The sequence below is a fragment of the Equus asinus genome, chromosome 26 (assembly GCF_041296235.1).
Source record: "Equus asinus isolate D_3611 breed Donkey chromosome 26, EquAss-T2T_v2, whole genome shotgun sequence".
NCBI classification, from domain to species: Eukaryota; Metazoa; Chordata; class Mammalia; order Perissodactyla; family Equidae; genus Equus; species Equus asinus.
Genome location: NC_091815.1, coordinates 19634551 through 19654711, shown reverse-complemented (window position 1 = coordinate 19654711; position 20161 = coordinate 19634551). Strand labels below are relative to the sequence as shown.

At 45.9% G+C, this 20161-nt stretch overlaps 1 protein-coding gene across 1 annotated transcript in view; it reads right to left on the bottom strand.

Annotated features, from left to right (window-relative positions):
• Window positions 1-884: 884 nt before the first annotated feature.
• GARRE1 (granule associated Rac and RHOG effector 1) overlaps window positions 885-20161 on the bottom strand; it is a 49742-nt gene continuing 30465 nt past the window's right edge. Inside the window, exons 7-13 of the mRNA XM_070499295.1 lie at window positions 18982-19079; window positions 13132-13257; window positions 10956-11989; window positions 7294-7459; window positions 6374-6511; window positions 3972-4050; window positions 885-3498 (exon numbers count right to left, since the gene is read on the bottom strand). Coding sequence (XP_070355396.1) covers window positions 3202-3498; window positions 3972-4050; window positions 6374-6511; window positions 7294-7459; window positions 10956-11989; window positions 13132-13257; window positions 18982-19079 — 1938 coding nt within the window. The 3' untranslated portion in view covers window positions 885-3201. The remainder of the gene's footprint in view (window positions 3499-3971; window positions 4051-6373; window positions 6512-7293; window positions 7460-10955; window positions 11990-13131; window positions 13258-18981; window positions 19080-20161) is intronic.

The following is a 20161-nucleotide window of genomic DNA, read 5'->3' as shown; positions in this document are numbered from 1 at the left end:
ACACTGGTAGGTTATATATTAACACTCACACACTCCTTTTCTCCTAAGATCATGAAAAAAATTTGTGAGGGGCCAGCCTGGTGGCGCAGCGGTTAAGTTCACATGTTCTGCTTCAGTGGCCCGGTGTTTGCCAGTTGGGATCCTGGGTACGGAGCTACACACCACGTGTCAAGCGATGCTGTGGCAGGCGTCCCACATATAAAGTAGACGATGATGGGCACCGATGTGAGCTCAGGGCCAGTCTTCCTCAGCAAAAAAGAGGATTGGTGGCAGATAGCTCAGGGCTAATATTCCTCAAAAAAAAAAAAAGTTTTGATGAAGTGCTGTCTTGCTGTAAATTGAGTTGAAATTCCCCTGTAACCCACTCTCCCTTTGTGGCTGTCATTGTACAATCTTTCCTTCTGCTTAGCTGGATGATGTCAGAGACTAGTCCCTCTTCTCTCTGTGAGATAGGGTCTCTGTGCCACATAATGAGTCCCTGGCAGAGTGGAGGGAGACCTCATCTCTGGGTCTACTCCTTGGAAAGGCCGGCTGGACAGCTCACAGCACCCATGATGGTGGAACGTGGGTGCTGGCAGACCACGACCCAAGGAGCGAGCTTGCATCCTTCCAGGTGGTCTCCTTCACCACAACACTGGCTCCACCCACACAGAGGCCTCTCCAGCTTTGGCCTTAGGGAAGCCAATAGGAGAGGCACAGCAGGGCTTCCTGCCCACGCACCCCAGCTCATCCTGATACCCCCTGGGGCCTCTCCCCTTGCAAGGCCTCAGAATCAGGACAGGCTGACCTAAAAACCAACTCAGGTGCAGCTTTTCCAAGTAATGAATCAGGCAGGGCTTCTGACATGGTATCTGCTGCAGTTCATTTTAAACAGAGATACAAAATATTATTAAATGTATATTTTTAATAAAGCCAATAGTTATTTTACTTATAGGAGCTTTAAAAGTAAGATACAAAATGTAGAGTTCCAGTTTGGAAGCGTTGTAACTATTCACACAGTGTCCTGCAGATGCCCGAGCAAGGCAGCCATGCCCGGCCATGCAAAGGACACGCACACTCACACACGCACACACATGCGCTTTGGCGAGACCCCTCTGCCAAGCGCAGCACCTGGAATCACCAGTGTTCAGAGCAAGGCGGTGCTGAGAACACAGCACCTACAAGGACACCACACCAACAGCTTCACACAGTCTCACAGCCCATGGAGATGCAATTACAAAATGTCTTCATCGAGAAAAACAGACTGGAAAGTAACGATTAGCAATGTCAATGTCACCTGTGCTGGGGCATCAAGGACTGACCTCTGTCCAAGGTGAGGTCTTTGGGGAGGCACTATTAAAACGAGAGTACTTCAGTATAATAGAACTCGAAATACAGGATACTGTGGACACGTTACTGAAGGAAATAGAAAACTATCTTACAAGTAAAACAGCCACAAACAACTTTAACAGAGATTAGTGCACACACCGTGACAGCTAACACAGACAAGAGCCACGCAGGGTTGGCGCAAAGCACGTGCCTAAAAAAGTCTATGTACAAAACAGTTCTCTGTAAACATGGTGAGGTGAATGTTCAGAACCCACGGTGAGAGGACCACAAGCACAGGCAGCAATGGCATCCCCACACAGCACGAAAGACAACACCCGAGGCCCAGAAACAGCCTGGCCACACAGTACTAAGAATTCAGATGGCTGGGCTCAGACACCCGAAGGGCCCTCAATCATTAGTGTGTATACATACGGATATATATTTTCTTTTTGGTATTTTTAAATATAAATTTACTTATATCTGTAGAAAAATGAGAACATAAATGTGTTATTACAATCTTTGCTGGAAAAGCTTATATGGAGTTAGAAAGAATAAACCATTTATTAGTAGTTAACATATATTAAAATGGTTTAATGATTTAAGAAAATATAAAAAAAATATTAATACTGTCAAACTTTCATACCAGAAAATATTATGGATTTTTTCAATTAGACTTTTTCAAAGATGACATATGAAAAATTTAAATAAGTTTTATATAAAGAACTTCTGTAACCTCAATTAATATACAGTGGGATATGTCTATTCTATATAGATATATTTATTATTATTTCTCAATTTAAGCACCATTCAATTCTTCTGGATCCATTCTGGCTGGAAAATATCCCTAAATCCACAGGATGTTATCTATTTAATGGCACATGTTAACTGAAAATGAGGTTTTTTTTTGTTTTAGCTTTTGTTTTTTAAAAGAAAAGACTTTAAATTAATTCCTATCTACATCTGAATTGGTTGTCTTGAGCCAGCTCACAAATGGTACTGCAATTTCAAGCGCAGGTGTCTTGAGGCAGCCCCTCGAGCACACCCCCACGTTCTGAGACTGTGTCGAAGCCTCCGGCCATGGTGTGGGAGATGTGAGGGCGGCAGGTGAGCTTCATCCCGCACAGGGACAGCAGACAGCTGGCTCATCTCCACGCACCATCAGGAATACGCCTCCGACATCCATTTTACGATCCTGCTTTTGTAAATCCAGTAAAGGTTGCACCCCCGGGGTGCTGCTGGGGTGGCAAGGGGCTGCCCACCCACAGAAAACCCAGGTGATTGCTTCTGATCACAAATATTCTGTATTTTGCCCATTTTGTATAAGCTTAAATAAAGATAGTGTTGAACAAACCTCCAGCCACTATATTTATCTTAAAATATTGAATCCATTTTAGGCAGATGTTTTAACCAAAAACCTATGAAAAATAGCTATAAAATACAGTGATTGGTGTGGTCATCACTCAACATGTTAAGGAGGGGGAAGGGGAGGGTCTCAGAAGAATGGTCAGTTCTGCTCTCAGCCTTCAGGGCCTGATGCCTTCCCAACACACACAGTGGGACTACAAACTTGAGAGCTGTGTTTCTCATAGTGTGGCCTGTGGCCCCCCTGCATCAGAATTACCAGAGGTGCTTATTAAGCTCGAAGATCCCCAGCCTCTCCCTGACGAGGGTGAGAAACCTTCCTCTTCAGCTGACCCTCCAGGGGTCTGATGCCTCCAAAGTTTGAGAAGCCAGGCCTTAAAGGTTTGGAGCTGCCAACTACCCCCATTCCCAAGGATCCCTGCCTGGGACAGGGGTGCACTGGTCCTCTGGGGGGCTGGTGCCAGCTTGTCAGCCCTGGGGTGGGGACACTGGCCCAAACAGCTCTGGGCGGGCAAGCAGGCTGGCCCTGGGTCAGTACTGGGGCAAGTAGGCTGGCCTGCGCTCAGCCTTCCCAGGGAAGGCCTTGAAGCCCTTGGGCGCTGCCTTGTGTGCTGGTGGAGGTGGGGGCGGCGGCGGGGTCTGCACGTAGGTGAAGGAGGCGGCGCTGCAATCGCTGGTCGCAGCCCACACCGGGGACTGCAACATCTGCATGGTGTCATTCCACTGGCTGCTGGGGCTGGTGACTGCATAGAGTGGTGCGCTTGGGCTGGGCAGCGGGGAAGGGTGTTGCCATGGTGCTTTGGGTGGCCATGTTTTGGTTTTGTTATCCTGAGAGACAGAAGAGAGTTCTTAGTGGTGTTTCTGACAATTTATCATCCTTTCCCAACTCCCCAGATCTTGTCCTTCTTCCCACCTAGGAGATAGGGTGAGAGCACCACCCCTCCCACAGCCCTGTCCAACAGAACTTGCAATGACAGAAATGTTCTGTGTATGTGCTGTTCAATAGCAGCCACTCGCCACTATGGCTAGCACAACTGAGGAGCTCAATTTTTATTTATATGTAGTTAATTTCAATTTAGATAGCCACATGTGGCTACTGGGTATCACATTGGACAGCACAGCCCCAGAGCTTCCTCTATATACAGCTCTGAGTCAGCTGAGATGGCTAATCATTTAGACAAAAACATGGGGAAAAAGCTGTTCACCACAAAGAACCCCTCATTGCTTGAGGCCCTCTTAAAACTTAAGCTTTGGAAACTTGCTCATGGTCTGGGCCCCACAGAGAGCAGGGCACGCCATACCTGGTTCACATCCTCCACTGTGCTAAGAAGAGGCGGCGAGGGCAGCGTGCTGGTCTCCTGCTCTCCACTGCTGTGTTTCCTGAAAGAATCAAGAGTTCAGTGCAGTGGTCGCCTGGCTTCCTGCCTAGCTTACCTGCAGGGGACACCCTAGCCGCTTGGCCGGTGTCGCCAGGCACTGGTTCTAGGTGGGGAGGTCTCAAGTCTGCTGATGCAGGGGGATAAGGTGAGTCACCACTGAACGGTGCACCCCTGCAAGCTGTCACAGGGCGGGGTCGGGTGGGGTGAGGGTGGCAGGCATGAGGACAGGCACTGGCTGTTTCAGCTGCTGAGTGCACCAGCTCTGGCCTTTTGTTAATTTACTCAACAGTTGCTGACTGACTGTTTACCATGCACCGGGGATATGTGACTTAAAAATAAAAGCCTGTTAGTTTTACCACTAACCATGAAAAATTCAGTTCTAACGCTGAATGAAAAAGGCAGGACGTAGCAGACTTAGAAGCAGGCAGACGAGCCTACGGGCAGGCGCTCCTGTGTGCAGATGTGGTGCTACAGGTGGCTTCTCTGATGCTACCCAGCGCCTCCCATGTCCCACATCTGAAGCAGAAGCTTCAACTCTACCCGCAGCTCAGTCCTGCTCCTCCTGCAGGCCCCCCATCTTGGTTCATGGCAGCCCCGTTCACAGATGCTCTGGCCAAAAACTTGCACATCACCCTCGATTCTTCTCTCTCACACACCCCCATTGCCAGTTCCTTACCAGTCACTCCCTCATTTTGTTCAGCTTTCTGCTCATCAGCGGCCTCCCTGACCCCCATTCTGAAAACAAAAAATCCACGCGTCCTCTGCATTCTCTGCCCTTACACCCTGCTTAAGTTTTCTTCATGGCACCCAATCCAACCTGACACGTTTGGATTTTTTATCTGCCATCCCTCACCAGAACATAAATTCTACAAGGAAGTGGACTTTGTTTTGTTTGCTGCTATATCACCGGTGCATGACAGGTGCCACTGAATGAATGAATGAATGAATGAATGAAATTTCTCTGAGCCTCGGTTTCCTCACCTGTGAGCTGAGGGTAAAACAGTGCTTACATCATATGGTAGTTGCCATGGGCTGAATTGTGTCCCTCCGCAACTTCATATGTTGACCCCAAATTCACATGTTGAAACCCTAACTCCCAGGACCTCAGAGATAAGGTGTTCGAACAACTAATTAAGTTAAAACAAAGTCATTAGAGTGGGCTCTAATGCAAAATGGCCAGTGTCCTTATAAGGGAAGATTAGGACACAGGTGCACACAGAGGGAAGACCATGTGAAGATACTGGGAGAAAACGGCCACCTGCAAGCAAAAGAAAAAGGCCTCAGAAGCAGCCAATCCTGCTGAGACCTTGATCGCAGACGTCTAGCCTCCAAGACTGTGAGAAAATAAATTTTTGCTGTTTAAGCCCCCCAGACTGCAGTCCTTTGTTATGGTGGCCCTAGCAAACAAATAGAGTGGTTGTGAGAATGAAGTCAGAAAATGACTGTAAACGCTCAGCCCAGGGCCTGGCACATAGAAAGCCCCCTAGCCCGTATTAACAATCGCTCATTACCACCGTCACCACTCCGCCACCCTCCCACCTTCGTCGACCTGCTCCCCAATGCTTATCCAGTGAAGCCTGACCCTGTTCCGTTAGGGCCTCCCTTTCCACTCCACAGCATGACTTGTGACATCCAGACAAAACTTGGACATCAACTGCGGGACCCTGCATGGTCCCAGTCCTGCCCCTGGCCTTTAGACTGCCTCTGTCTTCTCACTCCCACAACAGTCTCTCCACTTGTTTCTAACCAAATTCTTCCCCTATTTCAGGGTCCGTTTTAATTTTTGTGACTACTTCTGAAAACTTCTTAGATCTGAATATACTACATTACCATTTTTTTCAACTTTGAAATACCATTCAAAGGTCATTTTATCTACTTCCACCTTGGACAAAGACACTGAGAGGCAGAGAGGGCCAGGCCCGTGTTTGGAGTTGCAAAGCCTGTGGGTGAGTCCTGACGAGAACTTGGTTGTCCTGGTCCTGCTCCCACAGGAAGGGCTGCCTCATGGTAGGCACAGGGCAGCATCAGCAGACTCTGTCTCCAGAACCCTCCCTCGCCTGTCATACTGGGACTCTTCCGCTACCACTTGCATGAGACTGTTCTGCCAGGAAAAACTCAACCCAACATTAAGTCACTTGGGCTGTAAGCCTGTGTGGTGGCCCCACAGAGGCCTCAGAAGACAGTGCTGGAAGAGGCCCTCTGCCTTTCTCCCACAAGCCTGATGGGGAGCAATGGGGCTGCTCCTGAGCTTTCCAGAAGAACGAGCTGTGGATCACATATACGTGCCCTTCTGTCCTTTGTTTGGTTTAGAAATCTCTTCATACCTTCTCTGCTTGACAGCAGCAACGAGGTCAGGCCCTGAAAACATGGAGAACAAGCTGTCCCCATTGGCGGAGGACGTCTCGTCACTTGAGCTGGCCGAGTCTCCCTGAGCACCTGCCCAGCTGCTGAGTAGTCCATCCCTGAAAGCCAAAGAGAAAAGCTGGTCCCGGGCTGCCTGCAGCCAGCATGCATACTGGCTGCACGGCCCCAAGGCCAGCCCCACCCCAGACCCAAGCCCAAAAAGAACAGTCTTTACCCTGCACTCATCTCACAACCAAACAGTGGTCTCTTATCTCTCGCCTTCTAAACACTCAAGCTTTTCTTCCTTTCCCTTATTTCAAAAGTAATACATATGCATCACTGCCCTTTATTCCTCTCAGAAGACTGTGGTTTGTATATGAAAATCATAGAGCAAAAAAAGTTGAGATGATCTTTAGCTGTTCAGATGTATTAACCAGGCAGCAATTAAGAGATGTGCAAAATCACTCCGCAGTTATCTTTATCAGGAAAATCCAGTTCTCTCAACACATTGGAACCTGAACTGTACAGCTTTGCTTTTTGTAGTCTAAAGGATCACATTCATTAATCACATGGGTTTCATAGCCATGCTCATTTCAGCATAAAGACCATGTCAAATGTGCAGTTACTTCACAAACACCATTAAATAAGATCCTTGTTTAGGGCAGAAGAGTTTGTCTTGAAAATCATCAATTGATACCAATGGTGTGTTCAGAGGGACATATCATGCCACTTGGCATCCTACAGTCAGTCACAAAACTCTGACCCCGTGAAGATTTAACCCCATGTCACTCTCCCACATGGCGGCTTGGGAGTGAAATGCCTGATAAAGAGTGCACAAAGGCCCCACGGGGGAACCCAGGTCGGTCCCAAACTCAGCTTCCCTGCCACAGCCAGCACTCACCCTTCTGTGAAGAACTCTGGGAAAGGCCAGGTCCGATGGGCATCGTCCATGGGAGGCCAGTGGCCCCGGGGGTTGCCTAGGCGGCGACCGTGCTGGACTTGACGCTTCTGCTGCATTGCCTGGCTCACTCCTGCCACGTAGCGTGCAAACTCGGGGTCTGAACCTACTGTGTTAAGACAAAGGGACAAACAGGGTTTCGGGCCAAAGTGGCCTCTTGTTTCCTTTCCTACCTTCTGAGGATATGCTGGTCACACACACAATGAAAGTGGTGAGGAGCTGGCAGGCCTGCGGCCCCGACCTGACTGCAGTATTGGCCTAGCAGCCCGCTATGGTGAGATGGGGCTCCAGCACATGGGGACTGTCAGGAGGTACTACGCCTAGGGCAGAGGCAGGCTGAATGTAAATCAAAGACAGAAACAGAGAACACAAAAGGTTTGCTTTATCTGTGACTAAATTTTAAAGACAAATACTAATTTCTTTAAAATTGTCCAATGTCTGGTGCTATGTACTTAACAACGTAGAAAATCAGATGATGACTTCAGCCTACTGATAACCTGAAAGTGACCAAAGCATCAGGGTCAGCCAGATAGAGACTATACGCCATTCCCACTTAGGCCCAACTCTGATCCAGTATTTGCCTGGATATGGATGGCAGACCTGCTCATTTAGTGTGAAGATAATAAGAGTGGTAACGAATAAGATAAAATTTCAGAATGCATTAATAGGTGGCTGGAAACACACTTAACAGAGCTGAGTAAGGATGTGCAGGGCAGTACAAATGAGAGAAAAAAACAGAAAAGAAAGCACTGAGGGAAAGAGTCAAAAAGACAAGGCAGGAAAATATCATTGGGTCACAACTGAATATGACTCAGCAGCATAGACTTCCTGGCTTCAAGCTGGGAAAGATGCCGGAGTACAATCCCATTATTAGCTTGTGCTCTGGGTACCGCCACAGACCACTGCATGAGACTGTGCCATTTGTGCACTGCATGAACATGAGGGGAGAGTAGGGGCTGAAATCAAGGGCTCCCAGGGGCTGTGTGTGCCTGCCAGGGGGCGCTCAGGTCTAACCAGCCCTGCCCAAGGGGTGCCTCCTGTAATTCACCTATCCCGAGGAATGCCCTTCCTTAATTTGCAAAGAGGGCTAGCTAGACCCTATGCCCTCAGGGCAGGGGCTGCAGGAAGCTACATTAAGGACTTTAAGGTCACAAAGGAACACCCAAAGAAAAGCTAAAAGGATTCTTAGGCTAAAGACACACAGGCTGGGGCTGGCCTGGTGGCCAAGAGGTTAAGTTCACACGCTCCGCTTCCGCGGCCCAGGTTTTCGCCAGTTCGGATCCTGGGCATGGATCTAGCACCACTGATCAAGCCATGCTGAGGCACAGCAGAGCCAGAAGGACCTACAATTAGAATATACAACTATGTACTGGGGGGCTTTGGGGAGAAGAAGGGAAAAAAGAAGATTGGCAACAGCTGTTAGCTCAGCTAACACACACACACAGCCTGGTTGGCCTCAATGGAGATCAAAGATGGTAAAATCCTGCCAAACACCATTTATACTCTGGATTTAATCACATGACTGTCAAAAAATGTACAGACCGTTTATCCCCGATTGAGAAAATGTGCCCTGCCCACCCCAGTCGGCGGCAGCCAGGGGGCTCACTCGCCCAGAGCAGGTGGAACTGTTTGCGTTGTGGTGTCCCCAGCACAAGGTTCCCCAGCCGCCCACCCAAGGAGAGGAAGAACAAGAAAGAAGGAACAGCAGTATGAGGAATTCTTAGAAGACGTAAGAAAACATTTGTTTCCTCTAATAGTTAATGCTGGGTTGTTTAGCAGGGCTCTCCTCTCCTGGTGGTTATTTATATAAATATTTGCTATACCTATTTAAAGTATTTCACAGTACTCTCCTTGTGAAAGAAACATATTTTCCATTTCTGTATACCTTTTGCTAGAGAAAAAAGTAATTAATTGCTCTATGTTTGTGTTATATCTGCCCACCTTACCAGAGTCGCTTACTAATTCTAGAAGTTTTTTATTAAGGAATCTTGTTTTTTTCAATTCTATTGCCAGAAAAGAGATATGTTTTTTAAATTACCCTTTTCTAAAATTTACACCACTCATTTCCTTTGGTTTTGTCTTGCTGTACTTGCTAGAAAATCCAACACAAAGCTGGCGTTGGTACTAATAGTTGCCACCTAGTCTGGGTCTTGACTTTAACTGGAATGATGTTTCCTTTTTTTATTGAGGTCATAATAGTTTACAACATTGTGAAATTTCAGTTGTACATTATTATTTGTCTGTCACCATGTAAATGCTCCCCTTCACCCTTTGTGCCCACTCCCCAGCCCCCTTCCCCACGGCAACCACTGAACGTCTGTGTGTTTGTTCATCTTACCTGGAATGATTTTGTTTCGCTATACAAAGTACTACTTGCTACTGGCTTTTGGGAGACAGTCTTTTTTATATTCAAGAACTTCCCTTCTATTCATGTTTTATTTTGAGGGGTTTATTTATTTATTTTCTAAGACTTGCTGATGTCTTTCACCAAATGTCTTTACAGTATCTGTTGCTGTCTGAGTTTTTCTCATTTAATTGGTTGATGTGATAGGTTACTGTACAGTAGAAGAGTTCCTTATACTGGACCTCCTTACAACTCTGAACCAGGTTTAGTAACAGATATTACTCTTTTGATACACTGCCAGATTTTCCTGCATCTATTCATACTCTTAAGTGAGATGCATTATAGTTTGCTTTTTTTAATAAACCTTATACAGTTTTTCTAGTAAAATCATCTTGGCTTCAGAATTACCTTTCCAATGTCTTCTACTGAAATAGACCTAGGCAGGTTTTCCACCTCTTGGTGCAATTTTGGTAATGTATATGTTATTAGGAAAGAATGTACTTTCCACTCAGTTTTCAAATATATTGTCATCGAGTTGTATGCAGTAATGTAAAGTTCTTTTAATCTCTCCTATATCTGTAGTTATGACTCCTTTCTCTTTCCTAATCTTGTTTCTCTTTGCACTCTCTTAATCAGATTTACAATAAATTAGTTTGTCTATTTTATTGGTCTTCCAAAGATGCTTCTTTTAGATTTATTTACAATTCTTACTATGTTTTTCTTTTAAATTTACTTAATTTTGGCTTTTATCCTTAATGAATTCCTCCTTCCACTGTATTTTTGTTTTGTCTAGGCCGAGAGAAGCTATATTCTATGAAGGCAGGATGGTGCCCTACCACCTTTCATAGATCCTAGAGTTTAGGCAAAAAAGAATCACAGAACAGGTTATGCAATCAGGAAAAAGGCAGCCCACAAAGGGCCAGCTGTCTTGGCTCCCACGAATGGGAGGGCCCAAACTGGAGCCCACTTGAAGTATGAGACTTTGAGCCACTCAAGTAACTTCTCTAGCCTCAAACATGTCCTCTGTAAAGTGAGAAAAATAGTTCCACTTACGTTCTTAGCCTCATTCTTACCACTACTTCCTACCTTTGCTGGATCTGCCTCATACTTGCCATCAGACAGTGAGCAAGGGTCCTTAAAAGGGGATTAAGTCACTTCCCCCCACAAATAAGGCTGTGGCAGACAGACCTTATGAAGTCCTCAGTGATTACATTTATGTTAAAAGCTCGGGGGTAGGGGGTTGGGTTGCGTACGCACATACCTGCAGGATCAAAAGGCAGAATCTCTCCCAACATTCCAAAGACTCCATCGCTTTGGTCACGGTTTGGCCAGGTGTTATTTCTAGGTCCCTGTGGCTTCTGCCCCAAAACCTCCGACATCACATTATCCATATAGCTGCTCACCAGACCCAAGCTGTATAAGTCAGAACTGAGATCAGACATGCCAGGCCATTGGCCAAGAGGAGACAGACCCGCTCCAACGGGCTGTACTGGCTGCTGGGATGAGCCATGTAACCATTTCCCAGGGGCCCGAGGCTGGGGTGGGGGCTGCTGCGGTCCAATGGGTTGGAGCAGATGTTGGTAGTACTGGACCTGGGGTTGTTGTTGCTTTGGGGACTGCTGCTGAGGTGCCAGGCCTGGCTGGGGTGTCAAAGGTGTATGTGCCCCAGCCTGGGGTGGCCGCGGCGGAGGGGGCACTGGCAGTGGTGTCTGCTGTGGCTGCATGGTTCCTGCCTTCTGCTCAGTCACCATGGGTGTGGCAGCAGAATTACGCCTTGTCACCAGTGGTGAGCCCTGATGTGACTGGCCCATGTTAAAGCCTGAGAGAAAATCTATCACCTCCTGCATTTCCTGATCAGTTGGTAAGTTCATACCCTTCTCGTCCTTGCCATCATCCCCTTGCAGGAAGTTGTCACGCCTCTCCATGAGGAAACCATTGGCCATCTGGTTACTGGAATTCTGAGCTGGCTGTGAAGGGTCTGTAGTCCTAGGGAAATTACCAATGTTCAAAATGCTTTGTAACCTTGAATCAATATTACTGGACATTTTGGCCTTCTCTTCCGAACACCCAGCTATGAAGATGTTTTTGGAAGGGGTACTTGGGATGGAATAATTTGCGCTGCTGCTAGAGCTGGTACACGAAGCCTTCTTGGTGAACCGGGATGTCAGTTTAGAAAAGGTCTTCTGTAGGCCGCCTGAAGATTTGTTTCCATTTCCAGAAGGCAAGTCAGCCTGATTCCCAAAATCACAGATCTCCCTTTGAAGCTGGATCTGTATGCAGGGTAAAGCTTGTTCCCTATTTAAACAGAAATGTATTACCAAAAAAAAAGAGAGAGAGAGAAATATAAAAATTGGACAATGAAATGAATCTCTTTGTATTGAAGAAAGACTTTAAGAAGAACAAAGACCTCCCTGGTTGGTATCAGGTTCACTTATTTTACAGATAAATAAATGAACACCCAAGAGTTTTAAACACACAGCATTTAAGCACTTACTATCTACATTTATTATGAAAAATCTTCAGTGTCACACAGGACTGTGAAAACCACATTAGGATGCTAGCCTGAGGAGTCTGAGTGAAACCCTCTAACCGCAGCACGAGAGAGCAAACCATGGCCAGAGTGGAGCATGCAATCAACTGAGGCCAGCTTTGTGCCTGGAGGATGGGGACCGAAAGCCTGGCAGATCCAGCAGAGGGACAATGGACAAATCCACAGAGCAGAAAGGGGTGGATGGGCAGGATTCAGGGACACTATGAAGCACTGTTGTCTTAGAAGTAATTTACAGACAATGCTAAGAACAGATGGTTACTACTTCCAAAGTTTTCCGAGCACGTTTTTCCAGTACTGAAAGAGAGCCCTAGAGATAGAAAGGGGAGGGGCAGGAGCTGGGGCAGGTAATGGCTGGTGTGGCCCTGGATATGTCATCCCACTGTTGTGGGTCTGTGTGTGCTATGAGATGACCAAAGGGGAGGGCACATTGCTAGCTGTTTAAGACCCCTACCTGTTCTAAAGTTAGTAATTCACAAAGAGATGATCTTGCAGCTGTCAGCTACTTTCAGATATAAATAAATTTCAGGCAGGATATAAGAAATTTTCTAAACATTTCTCTGCTCTCCCTTCAGAAAGAGAATGAGTTTGGTTAAAATCTTCTTGATGGACTTACTCTCAAATGACAAAACAAACAGAGGCAAAAATGTTAACAAACTGGGCAATCTGGGTAAAGGGTATAGAGCAATTGTGCTATTCTTGCAACTTTTCTCTAAGTTTGAAATTATTCCAAACTAAAAAGTTACTGGAAAGTTCTCTTTCTTGCCTTTTTTACTCACATACTCCGAGTGATATGAGCACACATGAAACTGTATGTGCTCACACTGCACACTGTCACTAGCTGTGCCCCTGAATGCAAACCAATTCAAGCGGTGGCGGGGACACCCACCTCCCCGCCCTCCAGCGGCTGAGGTCCAGCACAGCCGTGTAGAGCACATCCACCAGGCCCAGCGTCTTCTCCGGGTCAAGGCTCCTCTGCAGCAGGGACATGGTGGCGGGGTCTTCTTTCAGGCACCTAGACACGAACCAGGCTGCATCAGTCTGGGCTGCATTGCTCTGCAAAGGTGTTTCAGGCAGGCCTCACAAAAAAGGCTACAACTTCAGTGTACTTCTGGCACCGAATAAAAATTCAGTAATTATAAGAACACTTAGAGAATGACAGGGCTAACATTAGAACTTGCTGCTTCAAAAAAGGAGGAGGAGACCACAGAGTCTGGGGACTCCATGGATTTCTAACTATCTAGAGTCTGGCGGAGGGGCTGCCTTCCAGGGACCCTAGTGTCCTCTCACTGCTCAACACTGGCTCTGGCCCTGACTTTCCTCTCTACCCTGCTGAGATTCCATGGTCTGGCACAGCATCTACTCCTTTACAAACTCTTTCCATAATGCCCCTGCCCCTCCCTTCCTCTACAGCACTCCACACCTGTCCCCAAGAAACTAAAGGGCAACAGAGGGGAAAAACCTCACAGTTTGCCCTTGGACCTGTCACAAATTTCAGGTAAGCACCAAGCATGGGCTTCCCGTAAATTAACTTCTCCCCTTTCCAAGATAACTATTTCACCCTCCTCCTCTCTCCTCAAAGCTCTGCTATCCTTGCCACCTCTCCCAATCCCTCCTACCTCAACTCTGACTTACCTGAGAAAACACATAAGCAGATGAGCTCTACTTCGTCTCCCCACCACTAAAGCCCCTAGTTCACCTGTGTCCGTGCCCACGCCCCCAGCCTCCCCTCCTGTCACAGCGGAAGACATGCCCTGCTCTTGCCACAGGCTGAACCTGAGTACCACCTGCTCCATACCCTCTTGCTTTGCCACGGACCTCATTCACGGAATCACCCTATTTCTCCCCTGTGATATTCCCTCTGGCAAACAAACCAGTCTCACCAATCACCTCTCAGTTGCACATTCTCCTCCAGATACTGCCCAATTTCTCTGCTCCTCATTTTAGCAGAAGACATTGTCTCCTTGTCTTCTTTCCCTCCTATTCTCCTCTCACCCCACTCTGATCAGGCTTTCATCCCCACAACTCCACTAAAAAGCTTTTATCAAACACTTAGATCTTGTCAAATTCAAGGGTTGGTTACCTGTCTCCGCCTTACTCAATCTCTCAACAACATGGTGCAATGTGTCTTTCCTCCTGGATCATTGTCTTCTGTAGCTTTGGTGACCCCACACATGCTCCACTTCGCTCCTACCTGGGTGGCAGCTCCTTCTTGGCCTCCCCTGCCCATTCCTCCTGCTCCTCTTTCCCCTAGCTCTGCATGGTGGTGCATTCCAGGCTTTGTCTCTTCTCCCTCGAGTACTGCACCTGGTCCTAGGGCTCTAAACCACCTCTACACTGAAGACTCAAATTTCCTTCACCAGCCTAGACCTCTCTCCTGAGCTCCACTCCCACATATCTAACTCACACTGCCATCTCTCCTTGCACACCTAACAGGCAGCTCAAAGGGAGCCTGGTCAGCACAACTCTCGATTCCGCTGTTCTTCCAAAAACCACTCCGATTCCTACGGACTTGCTCAATAAGTAAACAACACAACTATCTAACCCGAAACCTGCAAGTCATTTCTAGCTCCATCACATCCTACATCTAATCTATCGGCAAATCCTGACAGCTCTCTTCCACAATGTATTCTTCTCACCTCCTCTCTTATTACCACTCTACTCCAAGAAACCATGACTATCTGTGTATCAGGACCAACCTCCCATCTCGTCTCCTGTTCTCTACTCCTGTCCCTTCAAGGCCCATCCTCCACACTGCAGCCAGAGTGAGCCTCCTATAGCACAAAATAGAACACATTACTCTCCTGTGTAAACCCCTCAAGTGGTATCCCGTCATGACTGAAATAAAATCTAAACACTTACCACAGCCCCCAAGGCTTTCTGTGACCTGGCTGCTCCTGCCTCTCTGGCCACACTTCTCCTCACTGTTACCTCCATTCACCTCGTCCCAGCCGCAAGGCCTTCTCTCACTCCCTGAATATGTTGGGTTTGCTCACATTTCAGGAACTGTGTTTGTGCTGCTGCCTTTGCCCGAGCTGCTCTCCTCTTTGAGAGCTGCTTCCCACCACTCAGTCCCCACTGCCCATTCAGGGCACCTCCACCAAGGGCACCTTTTGCCTCTTCTGAGAGGCAGAAGCAGGAAGACACTGTCTGTCTGTTCCTGAGCACTCTGGAAGTTAAATGCTGAAACCAACCCTTGCAAAGCCCCCCTAAGGAAGCAGCAGCTCTCCCCAAGATGATTTTGGCTTGAGAAGAAATATATCTGTGAGAATGAGAGCTGGTGAGCCTCAGAAACTCTGGAAAAGGCAAGCAACAAGGAAAGCTCTGCCAGTGCCCAACCAGTCCTGGACTCCTGGGAGAGAATCTTGGCCAGTATACCCGGCCAAGGTTCATGCAGCCGATTCTCTCAGCCTGGCATCACTGATGATCATGACACACTTGCTGTATACTTCCCAGCCAACTTCTGTTTGTGATCTGGCTGGTCACATAAGTTTGCCCACTGGGAGAGCATTTGCCGGCCATGCAGAGAGGAGTACCACAATTCTTGGAGATAATAATTTCTCTTTCTGAAAATCAACAAATTGGCATTTTCATTTTACTCATTAGTCTTGAGAGTTGATCAATAAAATCCCCTTAAGAGACTAAACCCATTCTTTTTTTGGGGGGGGGGGGGAAGATTAGCCCTGAGCTAACATCTGCTGCCAATCCTCCCCTTTTTGCTGAGGAAGACTGGCCCTGAGCTAACATCCGTGCCCATCTTCCTCTACTTTATATGTGGGACGTACCACAGCGTGGTTTGCCAGCGGTGCTGTGTCCCCACCTGGGATCTGAACTGGAGAACCCTGGACTGCCAAAGCAGAACATGCGAACTTAACCACTGGGCCGGCCCCATAAACCCATTCTTTTGATAAATCACCCAGGCTTGCTTAAAATCCTCTACCTGTTCTTAGATAAAAATCCAGTCCCTCAGGGACCCTGCCAGTCCTAGCTTCTAGGACCCCGTTTATCACCACCTACCACATCTCCAGCCATGCCGGTTCACTCTCCAGGCCTTTGCATTTGCTGTTCCTTCTGTCTGGAACGCTTTCCCCATCTGCTCTCTGCATGGCCAGGTCCTCTCAAATGCCACATCCTCAACGAGGCCCTTCATGACTGGCCTTCTCCTTCACAATGGCCTCCCCTCCCCATCTCTGCCCTAGTTATTCTCTATCACATGATGTCGCTCTACTCTCATTCCCCCCATACACTTGCCAGCGCTACACTTCACTCTTATCTTACTAGCTGTCTCCGCCCCCTCCCCATTACAAAGTCAGCTCTATTAGGGGCAGGGACCCCATCTGCCTTGCTCTGGGATTAAATTCCCAGAGTCCAGAACAGTGTCTGTAACATACTAGGTATTTAGTAAGTATTTGTTGTAAGAAAGAATGGATGGATAGCTTAAATATGACAGTTAAAAAATCTGGGGCCAGCCCCATGGCCAAGTGGTTAAGTTCATGTGCTCCGCTTCAGTGGCCCAGGGTTTCATGGGTTCCGATCCTGGGCACGGACATAGCACCCGCTCATCAAACCGTGCTGAGGCGGCATCCCACACACCACAACTAGAAGGACACACAACTAAAAATACACAACTATGTACCAGGGGGCTTTGGGGAGAAAAAGGAAAAAAAAAAATCTTAAAAAAAAACTAAGTAAGGTATTACTTTGGGAAAAAACCATATCTGCCAGCTGTACACTTCATTTTACTAAAAGCAAAGCATATAATAAACTCTTGACTGGCTGTGCTAACAATTTCATTTTTCCAAAGGTGGAGTAAAGCAACCAGTTCTGTTTGAGATCTTCAAACAACAAGCACATATTCTGTAATTGGAAAGAAACAAAAAAATGAAAACTCTGTCTTTTTACTAAAAGCAGCCAGCAGAGGGAGCCTCTCCAAGGAATCCCAGTCTGCAAGGGCTTTTACGGAGGTGCCATGAATTGGAAAGGAAACCAATCATACAGGGAGAGTTTTGGAAGTAAACTGAAGTGTTCACCATTTTAGTACTAGCTGTTTATATTCACCCAATTATCCAAAAGTTCAAACTGTTTTCTGCAGAATGAGAATCCTGGTTAAGTTTAATATTTTTCACTAAGAGCTTGAATTGGAAAACAAATTAAGAATTCAGGACACAAAAATCTTACAGAAAAAGTGAGCTTTTATTTTTTAAGATTGGCAGCTGAGCTAACATCTGTTGCCAGTATTCTTCTTCTTTTTTTTCCCCTTCTTCTCCAAAGCCCCCAGTACATAGTTGTATATTCTAGTTGTGAGTGTCTCTGGTTGTGGCATGTGGGATGCCACCTCGGCATGACCTGAGGAGTGCTGCCATATCCGTGCCTGGGATCTGAACCTGCGAAACCCTGGGCTGCCAAAGTGGAATGAGCAGCTGGCCCCGAAAAGTGAGCTTTTAATTTAATGTTTGATATGAATAAAGATATATATATATTACCATTCATTTCAGAAAACAGTATAACATCTCAATAATCAAACTAAAAATTTTAGGGGGGAAACTCATAGAAGGGAGCTTTTGGGACGTGAAGTGAACTGCCAACCCTTATTTGATATATTAACAAGCTCTGCAACTTTTGGCAGAATGTACCACCAGACCCTCACATTTCAAGGAGAAACGGTTTAAATACAATTCGAATGCACTACTTAGCTACCACTTTAGTCCACACAGGCACGAATAGTACCATTGTTTCTTACTATTTCCATCTCTTCCTACTTAAATGCTTTAAATATTTTCTATATAGTTAAACATTCATTAAGATTACAATTTTAATAGCAGAAGTCTTCCAATAAATGTTTAATTTTTGCTGTTTATTAACAAAGCCATGATGCTGATCCTCACAGCTGATCTCTCTGGATATCAGAAGGACAAACCCCTTGAGGGGGAAATGTAGAACTGCTGAGGTCATAGGCCTTATTTTAGGCTTCTGACATACTAAACTGCCCTCCAGAAAGGCTGCGTGACTTTTTCAACAACTTCTGTGTCCTTTTTTGGTACAGTTGGTCCAAACCTAGTATTATGACTCCAAAACAATTTATCAAATGCTGCCTTTCTTTATAAGGTGAGGTTACACATCGGCTTGTTGACCATACATCTTCTCTGATTTACCTGTTCATGTACCTTGCCCATTTTCTTACTGATTTGTAGGAGTTTTGTTTTAATAAATTAAGAATACTTTATTTATTACAAGTTTACAAATATAATTAAATAATTAAAAATAAAAATGGCTGAGTCTGTCCCCAGATTTGCGATGACACTATGTGTGTAATGACATGAGCTCAAGATCATCAGGGTCATTGGAACAGACAAAGGAGGAGAAGGAATTCTGTGTTCCCCACTCAGCTTTAGTGGAACTTAAGTCACTGGGGGACTTAAGAGAAAATGCTATGCTCTGTTTAAAAGCTGTGGACTGAGTAACAAAGAAAAGATAATAATGCTCATCATGATCCACGGATATATAACATTTCAGTTATGTTACTGGTGAATGAGACGATCTTTCAGACATCTGGCTCCCTCATCACGGACCAATCATCATGACACCTGGCAGTAACACACCACCACTGCCCCTAAACCTGCACTGGCAGGAAGACCGGTTGTGTCAGCTAGAAGGGGGTTTGCCAAAAACAAAGCAACTTTTATAGATGTGCACACTTCAATCAGAGCTTAGGCTTGTGTTAATATAAGAATCATGTTACCATGTGGATGGGACTTGAACCACGATTCTGGAGCCTTCTAAACTGATTTGGGGGGCATAGGCTTCTTTATTTTCAATCTGTGCCGTGTCAACTACCACCTAAAAGAGAAACAAAAACAATAATCAGCTTTCAGAGAGGAAAACAGATCACCAACAAATCCAATACATGAGCATACTGATGCTGAGCGACTCTGGCAACAACTCTTCTCCCTGTAAGGCAGTTACGCAAAGGCCAGTCAGGAGCCCTACAGAGACAGCAGCAAGTAATAAAGATGACTGAATACAGTAATGCCAATAAACAGAAACCAAATTCTGAACGCAGGATGTACTGAACTTTGCAAGCACTTTTAGCACTTCCTCCAAACTATAAACATGTTAATTAGGAATTACATTGTTTCCTTTATATTAGTATTTTTTTACTTTATGCACTTGAAAGAAGTAAAAATGTCATTAAAAATCAAACGAATGTTTCAGAAAACCTCATTTGTAATGACTGAATACAAGCCAGAAGTGGATGAAGCTTTTTTATAGATCATTTTATCCTCAACCATCAATAAAAACAGAATTACAGAATTACAAAAACAGAAAGATGAAGACCCAATCCTCCTTTCAACTATTTCCTCTTATTTGGAGGAGAGTCTTTGATATTACACAGATATTGTATCCTACACAATTTAAAGAGCTGGACAAAGTGATGAATATATTTTCAAATAACTAAAAGAATTTAGGAAAGTAATCATAAAACACTTTAAAACCAAATCGGTAACATTTGAGAACGGGTAAAGCTGTGCAGAGTTGTTTATTGTGATTCCAGATTCAGCCTCTAGCAGAGCGGACTGCCACTGCTGTAAACGAGTTGCCACAGCTGCTCTCCCACATCCTTCGGAAAAGACTTCCTGTCCAAGTAACAGCCATTGTTGGACCAGGCAGGTGTTTCCTCTCTCCTCCCATCCCCACAACCAGAATCTAAAGGTTCATTGTCAGTCACACGCAAAGGTGCCCTGGGATCACGGGGTAGGGAATCATTCTGCACCTGTGTTCCCTGCAAATACATACTATAAAGGAAAAAAAGACTCTTTAATCCTGCTCTTTCTTTACTTTTTCTATGTGGTCTAAACTCTGGAGCACCAAAGAACTTTTAAAATTATTCAGTATTTTCACTCATGTGCTTATACCACATC